The sequence below is a fragment of the Tyto alba genome, unplaced genomic scaffold (assembly GCF_018691265.1).
Source record: "Tyto alba isolate M040663 unplaced genomic scaffold, T.alba_DEE_v4.0 Super-Scaffold_22, whole genome shotgun sequence".
NCBI lineage: Eukaryota > Metazoa > Chordata > Aves > Strigiformes > Tytonidae > Tyto > Tyto alba.
Window position 1 is genome coordinate 7,099,940 of NW_024881296.1, and position 26,519 is coordinate 7,126,458.

Consider the following 26,519-nt stretch of genomic DNA (forward strand, 5'->3'; position numbering starts at 1 on the left):
CTCCTTATTTCTTTGGGCTTTTTGTAAACTTTAGCCTTTGGTCTAGAGAGGAGTGAACATTCATATGCCAGAATAAATTGGGAACATACAGATTGTTCATTTCTATATTCAAATTAGGTCAATCATTCAATTTGCATCTACTTTCTACTGTCATTATAGAGACAAACTTCTAGCCACACATCTTTCCTCCATAATCCATACTAGATTTCACTGAAAACTATGAAACTATTAGAAAATTAAATCAAAACACTAAAACAGTCTTCACTCTGCTGAGGTTGCAAAATTTAATATAGATTGCAAACATTTAACACACTGTTATGCAAAATGAACATTATTCTGGTGACATTACTAATCCTCTAGATCATGGTTCATATTTTTAATTTCATGATACTTCAACCAGTCATCACCTTCAGTTGCCAAGCATTACATGTTTTGTATTTGCTTGATTAATAAACTGAAAGCATCAAGTACATAAGAGGATTAAAAGCATAAATGGATCGCATGCCAGTTCTATGCACAGCTTTCTGTTTATGTTCAAGTAATTATCTCATAATAAGCAGCACTTAAGATACATTAATATTACATTTTGCCTGGTGACAGCCCATTTCATAACAAGATTGAATTTTCAGAATTGATCACCCAAAATAAAAATAAGTGCTATATACTGTTGTTTCTCAAAATTAGGAGTTGATGATTAAAGAATTACTTTGGTCAGTTCAATGGACAATCTCCATTTCCAATTCTGAGGAAATACTTATAGTGAATTTGGAAAATATTCAGGTCATGTTAAATAAAGCAGCACTCTATACTGCCTAGAACATACTGCCCCTCTGTGCAGTGTGTATTATGTATTAGATTAACCTAAGCTCACTCTGGAGCTCAAACAGGAAAGACAGAGTACAACAGACAAACTGTTAGATTCAGAACTGACTGCTTCTAATAACCCTTCATTGTTTTACCAAAAGAACTGATAAACACAGAAGAAAATAAGGACATCTGGCAAAATGAATTTTCAGTTAGAAGTCCTCCTCAAAGACAACACTGAACAAAAGTAGTAAAATATACATACAAAACTAGCTTAACAATCCACCCCAAAAAGCAATTCTCTTCCTCTGTCTACATTTACTTGGTTTTGAGCAATTGTTACGGTCACAAGAAAAGACAGAAGAATTCTGGTAGACACCACCAATGTTAGATGCAATCACTACAGTCAAAACTGAATTAACATTAAAAAACTAATTATACCACCATCATAATCAATAGGATCCATCAGCTGATTCAACTTCAACAGATAGATACTGACTTTTGCTTAGAAAGTGCAATCTTCACTTTAAATTAACATTATTTAAAAACATGGTTTTAAAAATTGATTTAAAAGCCATCACAAGCCTGTCCTCCACAAAATATTCAGAAGCTATACATTTAATCGCTAGCTTTGAATTAAGGAGATTCACTTTATTGAACTCAAGAAGCCTCACCATTTTCTCTCCAAATTTAAGCCATATGAATATCTCATTGCCATGCAGCTTATTCAGTAGTCTCAATCATAATTTCGGTTGTTTGAACTCAAAAGCATTCTATTAAGACTACTGCAAGTTAATCAGAAAACATTATTGTAAAAAACAACCCAAAATTTTAGATGTAGTCTTAATACATCATATGCTTTTGTCTCCTTACCTATATATAATATTAATAAAAGATTAGATGTATTTTCGTTTGTATTCAGCATTTTTACACATTGAAGTGCAAATACAGATTGTGATAATCAATTCTCACCAACATTAAAAGTTTAGTTATAATAGTTCTCTCACTCATCTAAAGAGAATCTTCATAGACCGATAACTTTTTTCCTAACCTGCGATGTATTTTTAAAATAATTTGATTAGAAAAGGAAATCTAATTTTCTCAATGAAAACACACAAGTAGCTGCAGTACCAAGAAAGTGAACGTTTTGCATTACAGATCCAGCTTTATTAACATTGCCTGCAAAATATTTAAGATTATTTATTTTCTTAAAATTAATAGTCTTTAAAGAAAAGTAATTTTCTACATACCCCTTGTTCATCTAGTTTAAGCAGTTGATCAGGTACTTTGGGTGAGTTGGAAGCCTGCCTCAGACACTGAATGCTCAGCTCTGGTATTACATACTCTAGTACCTCTTTGAGAGGCAGACCTCTTGCTGTGCCATGCCGGGCAGTGGATGGTATAGCATCTTCTAAAATTGCTCCTCTAAGCGTAGTAAGCTGCAGTAAAGGTAAAACACACAAAACATTTTTAGTTCTAATACTACAATGACTTTTAAAGATACAAAATTCAGGTTTTAGCAAAAGCATGGGAAAAAGAATGGGAAGAAAATGTTCCCTGGTTTTATTTTTTTTAAGCAGTAAAAAGATTACTAAATAACTTTTAAAGAGGAGACAGGCTCTTATTGTCTCAGTGACAAATATATTTTTTGTTTAAAGAAACTCACTGATTACATCATTAACTTATTCTAATTCTGAAGACTATTACTTTTTAAGGAAAAAATACTTAACACAAGAGGAGAAAACTAAAAAGTTTTAATTTTAAAGCCATACTATCCTAGCAGATGCAGTAGTTGAATGTGAGGTTGGACAGGTGACATAAGCCACCGCAAATGACACCTTCATTTAACCCATCCACCTATTTTTTAAATCTTGCTGCTTCATCTTCATTGGATTTGGCAAGAAGCGAGTGATTTCTTACAAGTGAGTCAGCTGAATCACCTCTCTGCACATAGATACAGAGACATTCCTTTTTTTGGCAACAAAAGAAAAAACTAGTCTCCCTCCCCACAAGTTTATATAAATCTGTTTCTGTATGTATTTGGAAAAGCATATGATCACAGAGTTATTAAGAGGTCTAGATAACACTTATGTATGTCTTATTCCCAATAAAGAGCAGTAGTCCCAAGGATTATGAAAATTTATATTTGCTTGCTACAATAACATTCTGTATTTTCATACAAATCAAAGCTAGTTGCTGTGATAAAGAATAAATTAATTTTCAAAAGATACTAATTCACTTGAAATAGAAGTTATGAGATATGTCCTTGCACAATGACCACAAGCTAGCTATTCTTCCAAATAAGACCGCTATTTTTATCAACATATTAATATTCCTTCCAAAAATCGTGTATGTAAAAGTATATAAAAATGTCTCATGGAAAAAAAAACTTCTGAGAAAGTATTCTGAAATGAAACAAAAGATACAGATAAGTCATAATACTAGCTTTCATATTTTTCCTGTCCCTTTTCCCCTACATTTCTTAATCGTTTACTTCTATCATTAGAAACCTAAGATCAAGCAGCTTGATCCAAACTTATCTTCAGCTTTGTTCTTGTCATCTCTTCCCTTGCTTGACCCTTGCAGTTCTCTTCAGCCAACTTACCTCCTTTTGGGTGCCCACTCAAAAAGAGAAAAGTCTTATGCAGTATAGAAGAGGAAAACTTTGTTCCAGGAGCAATTACATTTACTAATGGTACAAGAAACATCCCTTTCCCATTAACAGATTTATTTTCAAAGTTAGCAACATATCCACAGACAAATAACTAGTATCCTAAGCCCTAAGTTAACTTTGCCATTCCTTTGCAGAATTACTGAAGGAACATTACCTCACTTGTCCTGAAAACTATACGATAGTTGAACTGAGATCCTTCTTTCTCCTTGACATCTTCAACCTTCTCCCTCCGAATGCTGATTGCTACAGGTCCAAGATTTTCATCTATTCCAAAGTAGTTCTGATGCTCTTTTGCACAAGAGTGAAGAGAGAATAATGAAGTATGAGTGTCCTAGAAAATGTTCATCAAATCTCATTAAAAATTTCTGCAGCCAGAAAAAAAAATGTTATTTTTAATTAAGTTCTGAGATCTGCAAATACCCTGGCTTGCAATCTTCTGAGCTGCACAGTAAGTATATAAATCACAAAATACTGGCTTTGATGAGCAGAATGGTCACTCATATCACATAACCCAAATTACTGCAACTGCTTTTACTATGAAATAACATAGAATTATTCATTTTGCTTGATGCTACACGAAACTACTTTGGAGAAACTATATCTACAGTAAGTCTCCAATGGAAGCTAACAGTCTTCAAACAAATAAGGTGCTGTGTAGTTTCCCTCATTTCATTCAATTCATTCCAATTTAAAGCTCCACATTCAAAGAAGCAACTCCATAATAACAAGTGAAAACTGAGGCTAGTAACTTTTCAGTCTTTAGTGACCAGTTAAATTCATCCTTGAGCCAACTGGCCCAGTCTGGGAGAGTAAGACACTACCAACAGAAGAGGAAGAGCACATTAAGAGACCATTTAAGCAGACTAGACACACTGAAGTCCATGGGACTAAACAGGATACATGTTGAGGGAACTAGACAGAGTCACTGTAAGGCCACTCTTTACCACCTTTGCAAGGTCATAGTGAATGGTTACATCCACCTTTAAAAAGGGCAAGAAATAGGGTCTGGGAAGCTACAGACTAGTCACCATAAACCTCAGTCCCCAGGGAGATTAAAGAACAAATTCTCATGGAAGACATTTCCAGGCACGTGAAGGACAAAAGGACACTGAAAACAACCTGCATAGATTTACCAGATGTAAATCACACATGACCAACCCAGTTGCTTTTTACAATAAGATGACTGACTTTAAGGATGTGGAAGGAGCAATGAATGTCACCTACTTGTACATTAGCAATGCTTTTTATGCAGTCTCCCATAGTATCCATGTAACTAAACTGAAAAGACATGGTTTGGACATGCGAATTACAAGGTAGACATTAACTGGCTGGAAAGCTGGCCTCAAAGGACTGTGATGAGTAACATGAATTCCAATTAGTGCCCAGTTACTAAAAGGTTTATCAAAAGTTGATAGTGGAGCTGTTACTGTTTAATAGTTTTTTAAATTATCCAAATGATGGAATGGAATACACCCTCAACAAGTTCAGGTACATGACCAAGCTCAAGGAGAGCAATTCACGTATTGGAGGTTAGGGCTGTTGTTGGGTGCAACAGATGAAGGGGAATAACCATCAGGCTTTTAACAAATAAGTAATATGTACATAGGGCATAAACTGAAATGCATAAACCTTGCAGTATTTTACAAAAGCTGGCAAAGGCACTTAACGCATCCACACAGGTAGAGTCCTACAGCTGTAGGGTGTCTGTGCTTCACCTCCCACTTCCCCTTCTCCTGGAGGCAGCTGCTGCTGAGATGGGACAGCTGAGCTGCACGTGAAACAGCTCCTAACCCACTGAAGTTTTCAAACTGACACGTTAAAACAAATTCTCCCTTTGAAAATCTGAGCAAATGGACTGACCAAAACCTTATGAAGGCCAGAGCAGAACAAGCTCATACAACAGCACAGGCTGGGGACCAACTGCCTCAGGAGCAGCTCTGCAGAAAAGTACTGGGGACCCTGGTGAGCAACAGACTGCACAGCATCCAGCAGAACCCCCTGCAGACGTGAAGACTAACCACACTCTGGGCTGCACTAGCTGCATACCAGCACGGCAGAAGAAGACATTATGCCTCTCTATTTGGCACTTTTGAGGCCACGTAAGTAGTGTCCAGTTTTGGACAGAGTGGAACAAGGCTGTCAGTCAACTACCAAGACAATTAGGAGAGGCTGAAGGAGATGAGCTTGTGCAGCCTGGAGAAGAGCAGGTTAAGGGGGGAAATAATTGAAGAATCCCACTAGCTGATGGAGGGTTATAGAGAAGAGAAAGACAGACTCTTCTCTGAGGTACAGAGAGAAGGGACAAGATGCAGCCCTTCCTTGAGGGGAATCAAACACTGGAACAGGTTGCCATGAGAGTTTGTAAAATCTCCATCCTTAGAGATGGTCAAAAGCTAAAGGGCAACTGAACAACCTATTCAGAAACTACCTTTAAAGGCAGCTTTAAAAAGGGAATTAGAGTGGGTGACCTCCAGAAGTGTCTTCCAATCCAATTTATGCTATAAGTTCATATTTTAAATAACAATGAATAGGCTAATTTCTCCTTTTAAGACTGGATTAAAACACACTTTCCTAGCATTTTTGAGCTAGTTTGGTACTTTTTTTTTTTTTTTTTCTTTTATATAATGTATTTATAGAATGTGTAAGGAAGTTTTTGCAAGATGTCTTTCACTGAGAAGTCATCCATACTCTCAGAATGGATACAAAAAGATAAAATTATCTCTACATAAGTGAGAGTCTTATTTGTCAAATCAAGTTTAAGTTTTCAGTAGGCCAGTTTTCATGCTCACCCACTATCTTCCTTCCCCAGCCTGAGCATTCTACCTGCATAGATGAATTATATCTCATGGATTTCCCAGTATTAAATTAAAACTTTGAGCCTTAATGGGCAAATTTATCAAATGGAACAGGATTTTAAAGACCAGAGAGAGAGAGAGATTGATTCAGAAGCCAAATACTTTCAGCAACATAAACAGTCCCCACAGCTGCATATTCAGGCTTTGACAAAAGGTAAACTTCTCAGTTATGGTTTCTATAGCCTTCCATTTTGATGTAAATCTAGAAAAGGGTATTACACAGTTACTAGATTTCTTGCTTGCAGTATTACTGAGCAGAAAAACGCAAGCTTTGCAGATACCTGCTTATTCCCTGTACAATATGAAAGACACAAACCCAAAGACGTAATTTATGTACATTTAAAATATAATATATAAAACAGTTTCTAGAATGGGACTTAAAGAAAATGGAGTAAATTAAAGAATAGCATGGCTACTGATATTCTGGGATTTGGGGAAAACATTTTTAATTCAAGATTTTTTTTAAGTTTCATAAAGTACAAAGTCATTAAGCTCATCTAAACGTATTTATGTTGATATACAAATATTGACTGAAGAGAAGAAAGTAAGTCCTGTTTGCTGGCTGATTAAAGAGAGGTGATAAAATGGTCCTCATTTTGTACTTTTGCATTTTGAGGAATAATCATCAACTTTTCTTCTAATACAGAAGTCTGACATACAAAACTGAGTTAACACCAAAAACTTGCTAAGACCCTACATTTCTTCTAGGACATTTTTTCAGTTTCATATAAGCAGATGGATAAAATAACATATTAAGAACAAGCATCCCTCAAATAAAAAGCACAGCAGTAATAGTCAAGTTTCGAGGTATTATGAAGATAATTGCACAAGGTGAAAAGGGCAAATCATTGATAATAAAAGCATATTTCAATTATCTTTATTAAAAATCATCATAGCTTTTTTTTCCCCTCTTATCCATTTTGATTCCATAAAAATATAGTTCACTAAAGGACACCATTAATAAAACTATGAGATAAAATAAAATATTCCATCTTTTACAAACGTTAACTGAAAACTGAGAAGATATTTTCCATAAACATTAACATATTTTACATCAGTCATGTTGGATTGGATGTTAACAATAGTTACAAAGCTTATAAATATGCAGTATAAAACTACAGCTCATTTCAGAAGATACTGAATTCCAAATCTCGCATTTCTTGAAAGGGAATAGAATAATTAGTGCTACACATGCCAGGGTGTTTCTTCCATGCATCTTAAAACAGAAATAAAACTTGTATGCTGACAAGTGCCAATTATAAAACTCTGAATTAAATCAAATATTCAGAAAGTTATTTCTTTTTCATAGATATCTTGTTAAAGGCAAAGAAAATTGGTGGCATTACATATGTCTCTATACAAGTGACTATTGTTTTCTAAAATTTTTATTTCATCCTTCCACAATTATTTTGCTAAACTCAACTCTGCTATTAAATCTACAATTTAATGATCAGCTAGGACAGCTCACTGTCATGGAAGAGCATCAAGTAAGACTCAGTATGCATATAAATGTCACTTTTTCTTATACGGGAGATCAGCACAGCAGCAAGACATTTTGGCACCCAAAGCAAAATGCCTGTGTTTTTTCCTCTATCCCCAATAAACATTGCTTAGGTGAGAACTGTGTTCAGCTGGAAGTAATCTGGAGATTCCTTACATGCTTGATCCCTTGAGATAGTAGGTACTGAAAATTAAGTTTTTAGTTTCATCCACATTTGCCCTCACTTGCTATCTATCTCATAAGAGCCATGCAAAGCAGATTTCTCTCATGCAGCTTCTGTTACAGCTCTATAGAAAGATAATAGAGAACAGGGCATGACATATATCATTGTAAAGGTGAGAGGCTAACAATTCATTACTGGATATTAAATGTAATTACATCATATTTACTTTGGAAGAACTCTATCTACACAACAGTTAGTAACTAGGACAATAACAATTCAAGTTGCCTAGTATTATACTATGTGGGATAAAACTCTCAGGTACTATTTTTTAACTTTTTAGTACTATATCAATATAAGTATACTTCACTTTTAGTCATGAGATAATATATACATAATAGCAGAATAGAAGTTAATTAAAACTAATTACATTCGCATCAACTTTCCAGAAAGGTCATTAGGTTTGTTTATGGTATATTATTTAAAGTGGTTTTGAGTATTTTTTGTATTTTCATTTTTTAATCCTTCTGACAAGATTTTTCTTAACAAAAAAATGTTCAGAATCTGTAACTCATCCATGATAAAAGCATTTCACAAAGAAGCCTTCTTTCATTTGACTTAATTGCTGTCTTTTTTTTTTCCCCTATACTGCCACCACCTTTGTCCATTGACAATCTTCCATTCATTTCCATCTATGCCAATCTTTTACTCTCTCTACCCCTCAAAAAATAAGCCACTCTTTTGTTACAAGTTTCCCTTCATTCTCTTCCACTCTGACTACCTCAACACTTTTTTATACTTTACAACCTGCCTAGCTTAAAAGTCATTTTGAACCTCTGAATTTACTGCCCATTCCTTCATTAGCTCTGGGTCTTTTTCTTCCTCTTCCATGATAGATCCAGATTCTTTTCTTCCTTGCCTTTTAAATACAGTGTTTATACAGCCAATATGTTCTAGGTGTCTACCATTTTATGAAAACAAGTACTGTACTGGATCTTCTTTCGAGTCCCTTCTTAACAGTCACAGGAGGAAGCAGTACAGCACAGGGCTTATTTCCTGCTGTTCAAATATAGTTAGAAAGCAGAGGAAGTACAATTTCAGGAAAACTCAGGCAGTAATAAACAATCTTTTAAGGACAGAAGCACATTTTTTTTTTCTTTTAATATCAGCAAAAAGACTGAGCTGTAATTCATAATACAGAAAGGACAAGAACAAGCATTTTGGGGTTCTTCCCACAAAACCAGATATTTCACACACATTGCACAATGAAATACTGACTACAGACAGCCAAAGTGGAAACAGTTTATCTGCATAACAATTCATGCCAAGATAATTACTCTGCTGAGAAGAGCACCCTGGCACTTTGCAGTGTGAACATATCCTAAAAGAATAGGGCAAAAGGCTAGGAGAAAGGCATAGAACAATATTCTCTAAGCTGAAAAACTAAATATCATCAGAAGCTCTCTGTTTAAGGAGTATGTATATCTGTATATGGAATGAAAGACCCCCAGAGACACCTGAAGACAGTAGAACCTAGAAGAAGGGAGTCAATAAGTCTCAATAATAAAACATTCTCTTTTGGAGGCACCTTTTAGGAAAAATTATTTCCACTCTGGGTATCAGTATTTCCAATGCATTTACTGCATATAAGTGTCTTTTCCTCCTGCCCACAGAGAAAGTTTGGTTCAAATAAGTTAGTTTACATAGTAATTTAAATGACCCTACACTTAGTGAATTTAAACAAGTATTGCATAACTTTATACACAACCCACTGGTTGTTGAATATCCCTCTGGGAGAGCAAGAAAAACGGGCTTAATTTTAGTAAAAAATTTCAGGATCCCCTGTAATACTTAGGTCTCTCTACAAAGAAGAAGGGGAAAAAATAATTTTTACTAAGCAACTTAAATCTAGTGCATGAATATCTCAGAACAGTTACATTAGAAAAATTTACCTTTTCCATAGAAGAACTTGCGGTAATAATATGCTCCAAGATCAATGTGTTCTATGATGTAACGCTTCACTTTCTCTCTGTGAATGGACTGGTTTTCTCTTGGTACTTCCAGTACTGAAACACCAGCATTTGTGCAATGGGAACTCAGAGATGACTCAAAAGAACAACTTTCACCTGAAGAAAAAGATGCTGAATTTGCCCTAGAAAGTGCAATCCGTCTATCTCCTTCTCCACCAGTTTCATTCCTGAAGTAAGGGCAACTCAATACTAAATCATTGCTTTTCCCATCACCCTCATCAGCATCTAAATTCTCTTTTGAATTGAGGTCCTCTTTGCTTCCCAAAGGAGATTCACAGTTTCCTGTTTGGCCTGCTGGCATCTGAGTTTGTGATGCAGCTGAAGCCCCAGTGGTTATATTTTTTCTTTTTCCTACGTTTACTCTGGTAGCCATTGCTTCATTTATGTTAAACAAAACGCTCTGAACATCATAATGTGCAAAACATTTCTGACAGTTCCAAGAACGAACATTTCTGTCAAGTCTATCATCCAGATCAGATGAAAACTTGAAAGTTTCATGCTCACTTTTAACTGTTCGCAATTTTCTAAATAAAGATGTTTCCACTGCTTCTGATTTCAGTCTCCTCTTGAAAGATTTCTCCCTGTCTCGACCAATAAGTAGGGCACTATCCATATAATCCAAGCCAGAAATCCTGACAAATTCTCCCCTGGAAATCTGCGCAGCAGCATGTAGACTTGGAGAAACTGTAGGATCACAGTGGAAAAACTCAGAAAATCCAAATGGAGCAAGGGTTTTATGTTCAAAATTTTCTACTCGGTATCCTCTTAGCATTGCAAAAAAATTTTCTCCAGACAAGCCTTGTCTATCAATTGAAGAGGTACTACCATATTCTCTGTGAAGAGCTGCTCCAGTATTTGGGTTAACAGCATTCTGGTCTAACACATCTTCAGCATCAATATCACTTATTGTCACATCACTGTTGCTTCTTTGCCTTATGGGATGAAGCCCCCTTTGAGGGGAATGTACAAAAAGATCTCCAATAGAGTATTTTCCCTCCGTAAATTCCAATTCTAGCTCTTCTTGCTGTCCATCACTTTGGTCATTTTGTCCATTTGGAAGTACTGAGCCAACACCTTCGTAACTGGTTGGAGGTCTGTTTTCCCAAGCAGCTTTACTCAGCTCTTTAGAACAATCCTTTTTAGGAGGCCATTCAGATACCCTTGCTCTAACACCCATCTTAGGCACAGCTGGTGTACCATTTGTTTGATTATTTTCAGTTTTGCTAGATGCATTTAAAGAAACAGGAGGACCCATGCTACCATTCAAAGCTTTAAGTTTTCTAGCAAAATAATCATCAGATTGCATGCTTCTTGAAGACTCCCTGAACTTGGAGGAAGTTCTACTAACTTTGTGCTTATCTTCTTGCAAAGATCTTTGATCACTCATGTCCAGTCAGTGGGAGGGGAACCGCTACTATTGCATAAATTTACTGTTACTTCTGTTATTACATTGTCTTTTATGGGCCAATAAACTGGATATAAAAATACAGTCTTCCCAGAAGCGCACGTAGAAACCTCAGTGTACCATTTTTATACAACTTCTGTCAGGAGAGTAATCTTAAAATATTTCCTTCAGTTCAGATGCATTCAGTTCAGTATTAATCCAGACAAATTTCTTTTATCTGTTCATAAAAAAAACAGAGAAAGTATATTAAAATGTTTACAGTCAATAACTGTAAGCTTCCAACATTGCTTGTATATACACAATACCCCATGAAACTGGAACTAATGAGACTTGCTTTGCATGGTTTTCTATATTCTGTCTCCTTAAAACCAGACAAATGCAATAATTCCAGTTTCCCATGTGATGCCTACAGAACACGAGCAGTTTGAACCTGCATCTCTCTCCCGGGCTAACCAGTGCACACACACTGAATAGTGGACCACATTATGCCAAGCAGACTAGCCAAATACAATTCTCTCTGTGTTTCCTTCAATACTGACAGCAACTTAGATGCCTATTCTCTGTCTAATCAGAGCTTTTTTACGTAACATGAAAGAACAAAGCCATCTTTGAGACACCATTTTCAAGTTTGCTTGAAACTGGCTAATACACACAGGAGCTACTGGGGCAAGACTGGTAGGAAACATAAGTAGAATATATGAAACAGAACCTCAGGCAAAGAAAAGTGTTTTGTCCCATTTAAAATATAAATAACCTCTCCACTATGATTAATTCAGTGAATAACTGTATTTCATGCTTTTTTTTACTCTCTCTCCCTAAAGGAGATTTACTTACATTCCTTTATTTGGAGTGTAAACTATTATTTAGCTGTGTAGAACAATTATAACTGTTTCTGTTACACGCTATTCCTCTGATTGGAAAACTAGACTGCTGACTCAGTTACTGTGCTAAAGAACACGTCTGTTGTCTTCCGCAAGTAACAAAAAATAGTAGCCCTATTGATGTGTTAATTTGATTACAAAATTGGAATTGTAAGGATATAAAAATATTCATCAATAGCTTTAATCGTCTTAAGAACGTTCATGACTCTTGCTGTGAAGACGCATTTGCAGGCAGAGCCCATCCTTTAACCAATTCCATAAAACTAGACTACAATAAGAGGTAAGACAGCATGTTATATACTTCCTTTTCAGCTTGTGTTCACTGAACAAACATGCCAACATAATGATCTTTTAAGATGCTGCAAATAAGCATAATATACATCTACCAGAGTTTTTTAAAAAAAAAAAGGTCAGGTCAAATTAGCCTGGAATATGAATTCTCCCCTTATACTTTCACCGAAATAAAGTGATAAGAAGAGCTCAGAAGGTAAGTGTTTTTTCCACTATATTTAATGCCATAAAAATTCTCAAAAAAAACCCCAAAAAGGAGTGAGGCAGGGGGCAAAGGAATAATATAAATCAAAACTTGATTATTTTTCTGCTTCTCAGAAATCAACATGAAATTGTATTTGATACAGCACACTGTAGGACTCTTCTACCATAATGGGTTAATAAACAAGTTAGAGTCACAGTGGCATCATGACTGACAGGGCTTCTATGTAACTATTACTAGGAATGGGAAGTCATAACAATCTATCATTGCAGCTTACTTTCACTACATACAAATTCCTCAGAACTCCTGCTTGATGGTCAACTATGTCAATTAAAACAAAGTTTTTGGTTCCTTACAGGAGTCTAAAAGATTGTTTAAACAACTGACATGTTTATGAAAACAGTATTTCAAAAGCAGCATGTAGGACTTTTAAACATTGACTTTTGAAAATATAGTACAAAAAGGAAAATGTCAGTTACAGAATCATAGAATAGTTTGAGTTGGAAGGGTCCTTCAAGGTCATCTGATCCCAAACCTCTGCCACAGGCAGAGACATTAGACCAGGTTGCCCCAAGCTCCATCCAACCTGGCCTTAAATCCTTCCAGGGAGGGGGCAGCCACAGCTGCTCTGGGAAACCTGTGCCAGTGTCTCACCACCCTCAGAGTGAATAATTTCTTCCTTATATCTAATCAAAATCTACTCTCTAAGTTTAAAACCATTACCCCTTATCCTATCCTTACACTCCCTGATAGAGTCCCTCCCCATCTTTCCTGTAGCCCCTTTTAAGTACTGGAAGGCTGCTATAAGGTCACCCCAGAACCTTCTCTTCTTCAGGTTGAACACCTCCAACTCTCTCAGCCTGTCCTCACAAAGGAGGTGCTCCAGCCCTGCCCCCCCACCCCCCCCACCCCGATCATCTTCATGGCCTCCTCTGGACCTGCTCAAGCAGCTCCATGTCCTTCTTATACTGGGGGGCCCCAGAGCTGGACACGGCAGTCTAGGTTGGGCCTCATGAGATCAGAGTAGAAGGGGAAGAATCCCTCTATCTGCTGGCCACACTCCCATAGTAGTTATCCTTTAAGGTTTTTCTCTTTGCACAGTAAGAATTTGGCAACTCACAAACATAATTTCCCTATAGATGTTCGTACTATTTATTATAAACCAATTTTGTTTGCTGAATTTAATAAACTATTACTTCCACAAAGAATGCTGTCAATATGACCATGAGTACCTTTCTCTTCAGGCCTGTACAGTCCTTTTGGTTAAGTTCTTCACTTCTCTCTCTTCAGCTCATCCTAGCATTTACAAATGGAATCACTGACAGATATGGTCAGAAAAGAAAAGCTGGATGCCTACCCTGCTGTTGTGCTCCTGCCAACCCTTCCCACTAAGGCTGCTGGATGTTATGCAAATAACTTAAGTTCCTTCCACACAGCTACAAAGACTTCCTTCTGAGCTCAATACAGCAGCTGGTTTGTTAGCCACAGTTACAGTTCTTTAACATGGAATGATTCCAAGTTTCCTGGGGACCTGGATATATGCCCACAAATGTTCCCGTGCCAGTAGCAGAGCAATGAATAAGAACTTTACTATTGGACTATCCTGTCAAAAGGAGGCTGTTTGGTAATGCTGCCTCATGTCAGCCTTGATAGATGGAAATGAATTATTTAAGAAGTCTTTCTGTGATCATTTTGTTGATCAAGACTTTGGAAATCTGCCCCTATTATTATGTAATGTTATCATCCTAAAAAGAATGCATAATTTGGATGAAAGCATTAATCTCTACTATTTATCAAGATGACAATTCTATAAACCATGACTCTCAAGCTCTACTAATCTTAAAAAATTGAAAGTGCAATTTGATAAAATAGGAGCATAGGCAGGAATAATATGCTAAAAGCTGAAGATCAGACATTTAATTTGCATTCAATTGATTCTACTCAGCATCTTCTGTGTGCTCAGAGTTTGGTTAGTTTCCAGTCTTCAAAGAAGCACATAGTAGGTAGCAGCGTTACATATTTTGCCAGTAAAGCAAAGTAGCAGTTACAAAATGGCTACTTTATGGGAATCCCAAGTTTGCAATAAAATTCTGCTTTCAGGCCCATACTTTTAAATGAAGAAAAAAACCCCAAAACAAACAAACAAAAAAACCACCCCTACAAAACAAACAAACAAACAAAAAAAAAACAGTGCAAAGGAGAAATTAATATGCTTTGTAAGCTATCTGTTTTCACAAGTTTTGGACCAGATAACCCACTGAACAAATCTGTCATGAGATATCATTTCCTAAAAGTAAGGTTGCCACTAGAAAAAAAGATAATTAATTTCTGAAAAAGAAGGAAAGCATACAAAAGAAGTTTTTTAATGCTAGTTCAAATTTGTTTCAGTTTGCTTACTTTTGAAAGCAGACTACATTAGCAAATGTTTTTAAATTTACATATTTTCAATATATTTATTAACAATATCTATTTCTTAACGATTCCTAAATCGGAACTATCCAATTTTCAGAAGCAAAATGAGGGGTATGCCTGATTTTCAAGCCATACTACTTATTTGTATTCCCAAGTCAGAAAATTCTGGTCACAGTGAACTGTGATATCATATCATAGGCAGTTGATTATGATGTCACACAGGAGAATTATTACTGCAGATAGGAATACAGAAGAGAAAAATGAGTTCTTCATGCATTTGTTTTCATGCAAATGTCTTTAGAAAAGCATGATATTTAAGCATAATTGTCTTTAAATAGAATATTTCTGTCAAAGTTTTCCATGAGGCACAGTGAATATTAAAGGATAACACTAACTATAATTGAGCCATTTATTCATTTTGCAGCTGTGGAAAATGGATTGGAAATAATACAATGAACAAATTATGAGCACAGTTCATGAAAAAAAATGGTTCAAATTATTATACATCAAATTTACAATTAAAGCTATAACTACTACAGTATAAATGGTTACTTCTCATATGCATATTTCAGATACTTGATTAATATGCAGACATAGACAAGAGGCAGAAGCAGCATGGGAAGCTCCTCATTTGACTAATAGCAATATATATGAGCTGCTGTATAGTGAGTATTTGTTGCACACTTCCTTAGTTGTGCTGTATTTCTTCACATTTACAGTTTTGGCTTGCAAGAGAAATTCAAGAGTAGAATCTGAAAAGAATCCTTTGTTGAAATGACAGTTACAGAAATGTATCTACAGAGTAATCCACCAACAATCATTGCAGAGCTTAGCTAATTTGGGGTTTGAGGGGAAAGAGCTACAACTAAGAGTGACAACAGCCTTCATGATTCTCAGTGCTGGTGTAAGACCATCACATTTCTTATCAAAACAGTGGAATTGCACTAGTTTGGGACTGGTGCAAGACTTGGGGTAAAACTAACTAACTAGCTAAATCTTACTCGTTCTTCAAATACAGTTCCCCTCTTCAACAAAGAAAATGGCAGATACATGTAAATATTGAGACAGAGATGCAACATGTAATTTTTCAGCAATGGATCTTTGGAACAGAACTTTGAATTCCACAGCAGTTCGGTACTGTTCAATGAAAGGTTGTTTATTTTTAAGAATGAGACCTCCAATCATAACTCTTCTCCTTCATTCACAGGCTGAGAAAAATCTCATCATCATCTACGGGAATAATTGTATAAGATCTAACAGTAAAAAAACCAGACTCCTCAAAAATGTTATACTTATGTTTATCTTGTTGTAAAGATTACCCACTTGTCACACTGGCTTTTCCAGAGAAAATAATTTAATAACTCACACCACTTTCCAACTACTAAATACTAAACTGGGTGTTTGTTTAAAAAATATGCTACAGCCATTTACTAAAAGAACTAAAAAAGAGATTACGAAATATATACTTGCTTTGGTGTAACTCATTATACCAAAGAATACCTATCACAAAGCTGTAGCGGTTTCTCTTTAGCATATCTTCCATTATCTTCCCTGAATATTCTCTCCTATACATTGTATCTCAATTCTTGCTTTGTTTCATTAAAAACCACTCTTTAAATTTTTCTTCAAGCAACCTAGGTTATCTCTCAGTGATTAGCAATGTTTTATATAGAACTATTACTGACTATAGCATTACTGTCACTGATTTTAAACTTTGATAGAAATCACCTTCTGTTACTGAAAAACATATTAATCTAAATTTGTGACTGTTTTAGCACTGTATTTTCTTAGAATATTAATATTGTTCCATTAGCACAAGTTTTGACACTGAGATGCATCAAGGCTAATTCAATTTCCAGAACAAACTGGATATCCTCCTATCCTTACAGCTCTATTATAAACAGTTCAATTATGCAGCCTATGTAGAGTTTAACTATGAAACTGGAATTGAAGTTATATCCTGTTCAGGTTGAACCATGTAAAGTAGCAGAGTAAAATCACAATTATGTTGAAATCAACAGCAAAATTACCACTGACTAACACACTGAAAATCTGTCATTTGTACTCCTCCAATTCAGTTCAGTTACTTTTAACTGAAATTATGGAACCTAACAAAATACAGTAAAGTCTACAACATAATGTAATTAGTGAGGTAAAAAGGAAACATCTTAATATGGAGTTCTTAAACCAAGGAATTTTTCCAGAAAAGGGTTGAACCAACCTCTTCATAGAATATTAACCAATATAATTTTTTTGCAGTCTTTAATAATTGCAAATAGAAGCTATATACCTGTCAGTCAAATTCTTGTAGCAGTAAAAATGTTAAATAAACAGAATCCAAACTGTCTTTGTTTCCTTTCATTCTTTCCATTCATGAACCTAGGTGTCAAAGGGAAGGATAACAAAAAAGAACCCTATTTATTGCGCATTAAATAATCTGTTTTCTACAGGGAGACTAAAATGACATCCAGAACAAAATTTAAATGCATGTGCATTATCTCTTCAGGACAGAAATAAGTATGGCAGACTGGATGACTCTACGACATTTCCCTACCTTAATGTATTTAGATGTACTATCTCTATGCCTCCAACATTTCATAGTAATTACAATTTCCTTGTAAATATATTTATCCTTAAAATACTGATAATACAGAATTTTAATTCCAGTTTCATCTTTGAGAATGAAGTGTCTTCAACACATAATGATACACATGTCATAAACAAGATTCATACAACGAAATACCAGTCAGAAAATAAATGTAAGTAAATTTTGTATAATACTTTATATATTCAGTGTAGTTCAAGAGCTTGCTAAGTAAGGAGTAAAAATCTGTTTGTGTGACATGTATTTTTCCTCAGCTAGTAGAACATATTCAGTAAGACAGTTGAGAATAGCCAGAGCATGAATTATTCTGGAAAAGTAAAGACGATTCAGTTATAACACTGAAACATTGCATTGAGGCAAGTTCCACTCAAAAACAACAAAAAAGTAATTTTCAGTGGTCTTAAGATAGTTGGACAACCTCTGAATCTTCAAAAGAAACAGTACTGTCTACAGGCTCAGAAATTGTCATACGTCCACTGATTCTTGAATTGCCTCTTCCTGCCTGAATGCAAGTATTCTCATTTAAATTGTACAATCCCCAAGGCAGGGACTATTTCTTTGTCCTGTTCCAACAGGATCCTCATACGATGACCCCACTGTACAAGATGCTAAATACTATGATAATCCAGTTGGTAAACAACAAGTGTATCAAGTCACTTTCAGAGGCAAAGCTCAGAAAGGTAAAGACAGGACTTGTGCACCACATTTACATCATTCAAATAGAAGGAAAAGGACTACCATGTACTGACTCTAAGCAGTCATTTGCATAATCCAAAAGGAGAGTCAGTAGTTGCTGAATAACCAGTTGCATGAAAATGAGCTTTTACCAACCAATTGTATGCATTGGGATAACGCTCAAAAGAGAATTTCAGCATCTGTAAATCGATTAGCAGAAGATTATGCAGAAAGAAAAACATTCATACTGTATATTGAGAAAAGAACATACTACATCTGTTCAATTTCAAAACAAATTCTTTACCATCAAGTTGATAATACACATTGACAAATACTAAGAATGCTATGGGTTTTTTATGTAGTTTTCATAAAATACTCCTAGAAGCAAAAAGCAGCTCAGCAATTTAGAAGAAATAATGGAAGCATATCGCATTATTTTCAAACAATGAAAAGAACCTATTCTACCTTTTTTGAGAATTAGTCACATCATAAATTATCTTTTTTGTTATAATTCTAGCTCAGTGCACAAAATGAATTTTGAAATTCCAACAGAAAAGCACTCTGCCCAAGAGTAGGTGTAGAGAAAACCAGGGGCAAAGAAAAAAACAACCCACAGAATATTAAGAAATGTCTTGTCCCTTTCCTAAAAACAAAACAAAAACCAAACAAAAACAAACAAACAAAAAAACAAGAACAAAAAAAAACAAACAAAAAACCAAACAAACAAACAAAAGAACTGTAAGAATTTTTGCCCTCACAATATATAATAAATTGCTACACATGGAATGATGTGGTAGAAAAATTAGGAATTGTTAAATATTATCTACACTTACCAGTCTACAAAAATTTGAACAGAGGGGGAGTTCTAACATAAAAATATCTTCAGTTAATTTCTCTAGAAAATATAGTGTTAACACATTCAGCCAAAGTTATCTCAAATCTTTTTGGGGATATGCCTGTAAGATTGTTTTCACATACTACATAAAATCATTTTTGATTATTCTGAAAAAAATTAAGAATATTGAAGTTGGCACCTCCTGGGGTATCTGAAGAAATGGTTTTTAATTCAAGGTTGATAGTAAAAGAGAGATGTGCTAACATTTTAACCATTTTTCACACTCAGAGGTAGAAATTTGGAAGCCGGTTCAGAGGCTGCACTGAAGTTGAATAAGGAGTCAAGTACTCAAAGAGGAGAAATTGTTCAGTAAGAGAGAGTAAGATTGCAAACTTTAACTTCTCAGAGTCAATATGCCACAAAAATTCCAAAGAGGCAATTCCACTTTTTAGAAGTCTACTACAGTAAGACCCAGAATAAAGCTTTTTCATCCACTCAGTGAAAAGATAAAACAATAAATCTATTAAACAGCTGAGGCTGCCTATTCCACAAAGCAGGTTTCAGATTCTGACACAGTACTCAAGAGAGCTTTTGATACATACAAAGGCATTTTTAGCCAGAACAAGAAAGTTCTTTTATATGTTTCTATTATAACTGTTTCACGGTAAAATGATGCTTGAGGCTGGAGCAGAGATGAAGCCTGCCATGTTCACACTGGAGAGGTCAGACTATTTTCATTGTCCTAAGCACTTGGATTCCACAGTATGAGCTCACAAACCCATACACTGGACATCATCTTAAGAGATCACCAAATTCCTCCAAAGTGCAAAACACTAGCACTAGAACAGTATTAATGCTACTTCCACCAAAAATCCTCTCACCCATGCATCATGAGACATACTGCATATGACTTTTAACGGCATCTAATTTTTTGAAGTAGAAAGAGCGATCCTCCTTAAAGCAAAAGACACACACTGTACATCCATCAGTAAAAGAGATAACTAAAGAGGGTACATGAATTTTAATCCTGGGGACACAAACAGCTTGATTCTGAGGAACAAAATCCCTGTTCCATTCCAAAAATCTTCTGTTTTGAAAAACTGAAAAAGGTTGAACTTTTGTATTGTTTATGTTAACAAGAAATTAGTATGTCATCCTACAGGTCTCCATATACTTATTTGCAGTAGACCTTACCAGCTCAAAATAATCAGATTTTTGCATTTACAGTATATGTACAAGAATGTATTTTACAGATAACCTCCCAAAGGTCCATCAACTGTATAAAACTACAGGTACTACAGAACATCTGGATATGACATTAATACTCAGTGCCTACAAAGTTACATTATTTTGTTATACATACTATTTTATCCCATTTCCTGTTATACGTAGATATCTGAGAGAAAACTGCAGTGATTCAAATAACATTTGAAAACCTTTGCTAAACATAGATTTGGTTTAAATTTGTCCTCATATTTTCCCCCCAATATCAAAGACACATTCGTGTTCTTTGTGAGTTTTCCTGTAATAACACTGTATCTGATGATACTCAAGCTGGTCTACCAGAGGACTCCAATTTCTGTATTTATCAGAAAGGCTCACACAAAGTTAATTGTTCCAGCTTCTTTTGAAAAAGCACCCAAACTATTCCAGAAAAACACTATTTTGGAGGTGCTCTAGAGAATTCCTACGGACAGGCCTTACAACTGCAGGCCTGTGACAGCAAGAGGGTTATCCTCCAGCTCTTACCTGTTACATGACCAGGCAAATCACAAATGTGCTATACAGCCTCTCCACATATATGCAAGCATCATCCAGTGATTCCTCAAACAATCTACAGCTGCCCAACAAAATGCACAAATGCAATGTGCTGATCCCCTTCCCTTCTGCTAGACCTATTCCATTCACCTGACATTTCCAAACATCACCTGGCACCAAACAATACAGTTTGGGCAAAAAGCACCTCTGAGACAGACAGCCTAGAGGTCAGTAGTTCTACACCTTCATACAGTTATTACCCAGTTCTTATCAAATGAGTATTTATAACAACAAACACAGTGTTTCTCAACATTTTTCAGAGTGTAGCTCCTGTTAGAAGTCCTGTCTTTGTGCCATCCCGACCAGCCAGTTCCTCTAGGATGGATGAAAACAACCTGTAATTATTAAATGCAAACATAGGTGTTCACTTGAATGTTCTTCAGAAACTGAGCTGCTGCAGCTAACACCAGTTTTTCTAACATTTTGAAACCTCTGGTCAAAGAGTGAATCACAAAGTGGATAAATACAGTTTTAGAACTTCAAGTTAGTTAATTTCGGGGGGGGGGCACATGGCAAAAAGATCCACTTCCTTGTTAAAGCAAAGAAGCATTTGAATAATCTCACCTATCATGAAAGTTCACAACAATGGAACAAACCTAAAAGAACGTGCTCTCCCACTAATTAATAAAGAAATATTTAACACTGCCCATAACAACAGATGGAGTGTTCAAAAACTGAAAACACCCTAGAGCTTGGAAGAGATCTGAACTATTCAGTAGGAACACAGTACAGAAGCACATTCTATGGAAAAAATAGAGATACTAGCTTTGCTTCTGTTTCTTATGTTTTCAAGAAAGCAAAACAGAAAATAAGTTTTATGCCATGTCATTTGGCAGTAGAATGGCTCTGATGTCATAGTTCTGAATTATTTTTAGTAGTAATGAAGTGGTTGATTAAAATAAGTTTTAAAGAAAAAGGAAACATTAGCTTTTTTTTTTTTTTAATTTTTAAATGGAAAATGTTTTAGTTTGACCTTGGTTCTTTACTGACTGGCAGGAACTGTGAGGTAGCATAAACTGACAATATTTCTGACCAGTTTTAAACTGTCTGGGGTTCCGCAATTTCAGATGTCATCAAGTAATTTCTCATGTACTTCTGCATTGCTTTAGAGCTGTACAGTATTTTTTCCTGTCACTGCACATCAAGATATTTTAGAGAAGCTATTTTCTGAGAACAGAGATTTTACTTTTTTCTATCCTTTCTCTGAATCAAAAGAGCAGAAATTCCATACGGAAAGGAAATACGCTGAAATTTATGGTGATCATAATACATTTAATTCATACAGTCTTACTACATAAAAATAATTTTGTTATTAATTGTACAGTTTAAATTTCGAAAGCAGATTTCGCAATATTAACAAAATACATTAAATATATTGGTAGTTACCAAATAACTTGGTAACTTGTGTCCACATGATGTTTCCAAGCACATGCAACTGGACCACCTGGCACCAAATAATACAGCTTAGGCAAACAAGTGCCTCTCTGAGACAGCTAACCTACAGGCCAGTTGTTCTACAGTTTTGTAGAGTCACAGTTCTTTTTCAATAAATAAAATCTTTTCACATAATTCTAGGCATAAACAGAAGAACAGCAGCTGGAGTGAGAGAGTTGCTAGCAGAATGTTGTTCTTCATTTTTCAGCAGTCCACTCAAATTGAGCACAACTTGATAGCAATAAAAAGTCATTACCATCTGTTCAGTGATCATTTGATATCTTATCTAGAATGAAATTGTTGTTGATCTAAAAAACTTGTTATCAGTGAGACTTAAAAGGGTCGAAACATAAAATAATTTTGGTTAAAGTTTTATGTAAACTTTATGGATCACTTCCTTCCACTCCACCCGCCAAAAAACCCACACAAACAAACAAACCAACCAACCACAAAAAAGCCCCAATAAGATAGCTTAATCATTGTTCTACAATTTTGCACTTAGTTAACTGAAAGCATGTGTCAAAATGTCAGAGAATTTTCTGTAATTGTTCTGCTGAGAAAATTTATTATGTACTTTCATTTCAAATAGGAAGAAAATAACTGTCTTCAAGATTATAGTGTAGAAACACAACTCCAAATTTCTGAGCCAGATCAGCAAGACTTAATTTTCCTAAATTGTAAAGAAGACTTCTCATTGTATGTATGCATTTTCCAGATAAAGTCATCATTGTGAATGATGTTAAGGAATGTAGATTCAATGTTGTATTCCTTCCTGTTACAGAGACATTAAATAAAATGTCTAAGCCTTTCTTGATTCTGAGCATGATGACAATGGAGTAAAGTACAACTCTAAAAGTAAGCTTTAAATATTTCACAAACCGTATTTCTTTGCCCTCCCCCCCCCCCCCTTCCCTCTAACTATTCTCAGTCTTATCTCTTTCTTTGGATTTGGAAAAAAACCTCTCATACAGGGTGACACATGAGATGATAGCTACAAGCTATCATAAGTGTGCTATCATCTTCCTAATGTACTGCTTTATGATGAGGGGCCAAAAGGCAAAAATTTTGGAAAAAGAAGTCTTGCTTTAAGATGACTTACTGAAATATTCAGTAATTTACCTTAAAATAGCTCTCTGAACACACTAATAAGAAATAACACTATTAGGAAGCACAAAAAGTATACCAAAACCAATTGGTCCACTTTTGGTAAGCATGGGGAATGTTAATTATAAATTCACATTCATCTGGAATAGCTTGCTTTTATAGGGCCAATTTAGTTTTAACTTTTGCTTTTAAAATTCTGATTACATAACACCCCATCCAATAATTCAGACACTGAATTTTATATTTGATTTATCAAGTTCTGCTCCTTATGTAAATTAAAACGTTCAAATAGGAGGGTATAATTAACCGATCCAAAGTGTTCACACACAGGCATAGTAATGCAGTGTAGGCATTGTAAAAAATCTGCCTCTGAATTTCATTATTGGCCTTGATTTAGCATAAAGTTTCTGGTCAGCCAACAAACTGTATATCATTCATGTAGACTGCACATTTCTGGAACTGTTTTTACTTGGTGTCAGTGCATATCTCCCTCTTTTTTGCAGCATATTTGCATTATGGAGACTACAGATTTATTTTGAATTTAGAACAGAACAATCACATTTGCTAAATTTCTGACTCTTGGAAAGCTCATATTAGATAAGAGAAACTACACAGTTGACATATAACCTAAGTAAATGGCATTCCTTCTCTTTCCCAATGCATACTTATCTACTTTATCAGTAAAATCCAAAAATTATTTTTTCCCCTCAAATTCAGGATATTATCAAATAAATTCTATTTTCTTTATACCTAGAGAAATGTTTTCCCCCTAAATTGGACTCTGACTGCATATTTGTCAACAAATTATAAATTGCTTACAAAAGATCTCAGCTATTCATGTCAACATAATGCATGACCTTTTAAGAAAAGTATCCTTATCTAGGGCAATTCATAATGCAAGTGATTTTAAAGGATTTTCTACAGAATCTGTTCAGCTAGCTTTTCTGTATTTTTAAACAAATAAATGTACATGAGAGTTAAAAACCAAACCAAACCAAAACTACCAAGGCAATTAAAGATGCACTAAAATATCTATACAATAAGTTAATGTGATTTCTGCTGGCTTAAATAAAGTATAATCAGTAGTCCTCTGCAATGCAAAAGGCAATAAAAATCAAAATAGTCGAAGACTTACAAGCCATCAACTGTGATAAATTATTTTTCACCTTAAAAAAAAAAACACCGAAACAAAACAAAAAAAAAAAACAACCAACCACCCAAGCCCCAACCCCAAAGATATCCAGATTCTTAATAAATACTTATGTTTCTATGCAAGTCTGTAGTTCAGTTATTTTAATTTCTTCCAGCCAAACTGTATGGGAGCAAAGTTTTGTGCATGTTCAAGGCTGCATTCCTCAATATAGACACTCACTCTACAGTGTGTGCATAAAGTAAGCAAAAATATTTTCGCATACAAATGCATCCATACTGTCATTAGTCTGTAAGTCCATGTTAATAATGATTTTACAAAAAAAGTATATGTAAATTTTAGTACCATTTTTAAAGTTAAATATAATCACAAATTTCCTTTCATCTTGTTTGTTAACTATTCTAACACTGTTTTATAGGCTTAAATTGAACTAAGTAGAGATTACATAGAATATTTTAAGACTACGGTATCTAGGAGAAAAAAAAAAAAAAAAAACAACTCTTCTTCCTAGATGATAAATAGCTTTCTGAAAATGCAGACTAAATTTCTGGTCAACAGTTTTGATTTTACATGAAGCAATAATTTTTCCCCCCTTAGCTAGAGAACTATGTTAAAATAAAAAGCTTAGGCAGCAATCTGCACAAAACAGAGGGGTGCAAACTTGCTAAGTAATTATCTAAAGCCATATTTAGAAAAATTAAAAGGCTACATGCTCTTCAGACGGCTTGATTACATGAGGCCTGCGTTTGCAGTGACACAAATTTAAATTAGTAAATTGTAGCAGACTGCTCTGAGAATGGGGGTGTGGGGAACACCCGCTAGAACTATGTTTTAAGGAACCATGTCATCCCCCTTAAGAGGGTTGCACAGCTTCAGTCTGTTTTTTTCTTATTAGTCCTATTCAGGAATCCGCTCGTATTTTCTATCCAAAATGCCAAGTCTTGAGGGAAAAAAGTGTCAAAGTCTCATGAATTGCTATTTCAGCATATAGCAGCCTTTAGCCACATCATTAACTAGGTTGTCCACATTTCATTAGGAATATTTCATAATGCAAATTTATATTTACAAAATAAATAGCATGTAGATGGTTTTCCTTCCATTCAAAGGATTTGTTAACTTTCTGAAAAAGTGATGGTGTGCATCTGCATGTCATGTTTGCTGCATACAGCAGGAATTCTTTGCCTCTCATGATGTAGCTTCCATCCATATCTATTCCAGTGTTTTCCTTCTAATGCAGGAGCCTTTCGGTCTCCCATTTTTATCTCATATGTTGAGTATGCTGTGTGCTTCTTCACTTCCTCTTTCCTTTATTTCCATATACTAGGAACCATGTATTCACCAAATGATACCCAATTCATGTGACATTTTCCTTCTCAATCCATGCTTATATCATCCTCCTTTTAAGGAGCACAAGCCAGACAGTTTATGTGTGTTAGGACCATGACACCCTTTCGTCTAGAAGAAGAGTTCAGGCGTAGCTATTCAGAACGTAAACAGGACAATAAGGTAAATTAAGATGCCCAGCAAAGGTATTATGGTAATGGTTGTCATCAGCCATTTATTTAATTTGCAGGCAATTACAGAGATGGAAAAGCTAGCAGCTCTGCTTAACACCAGCCAAAAGCTCCCACATGTCCACACTATCTTCTTTCAATTTTCTACCCAAATAAATTGGTTTCTGCT

At 35.2% G+C, this 26,519-nt stretch overlaps 1 protein-coding gene across 11 annotated transcripts in view; it reads right to left on the reverse strand.

Moving 5' to 3' along the window:
• SIPA1L2 (signal induced proliferation associated 1 like 2) overlaps positions 1-26,519 on the reverse strand; it is a 280,300-nt gene that overhangs the window by 72,638 nt on the left and 181,143 nt on the right. For all 11 annotated transcript variants that reach the window (XM_033009216.2, XM_033009207.2, XM_033009226.2 and 8 more), the window contains 3 exons: positions 9,947-11,646; positions 3,633-3,766; positions 2,055-2,243 (listed from right to left, as the gene is read on the reverse strand). In XM_033009216.2, the coding sequence (XP_032865107.1) occupies positions 2,055-2,243; positions 3,633-3,766; positions 9,947-11,411 (1,788 nt within the window). In that variant the 5' untranslated portion in view covers positions 11,412-11,646. The remainder of the gene's footprint in view (positions 1-2,054; positions 2,244-3,632; positions 3,767-9,946; positions 11,647-26,519) is intronic.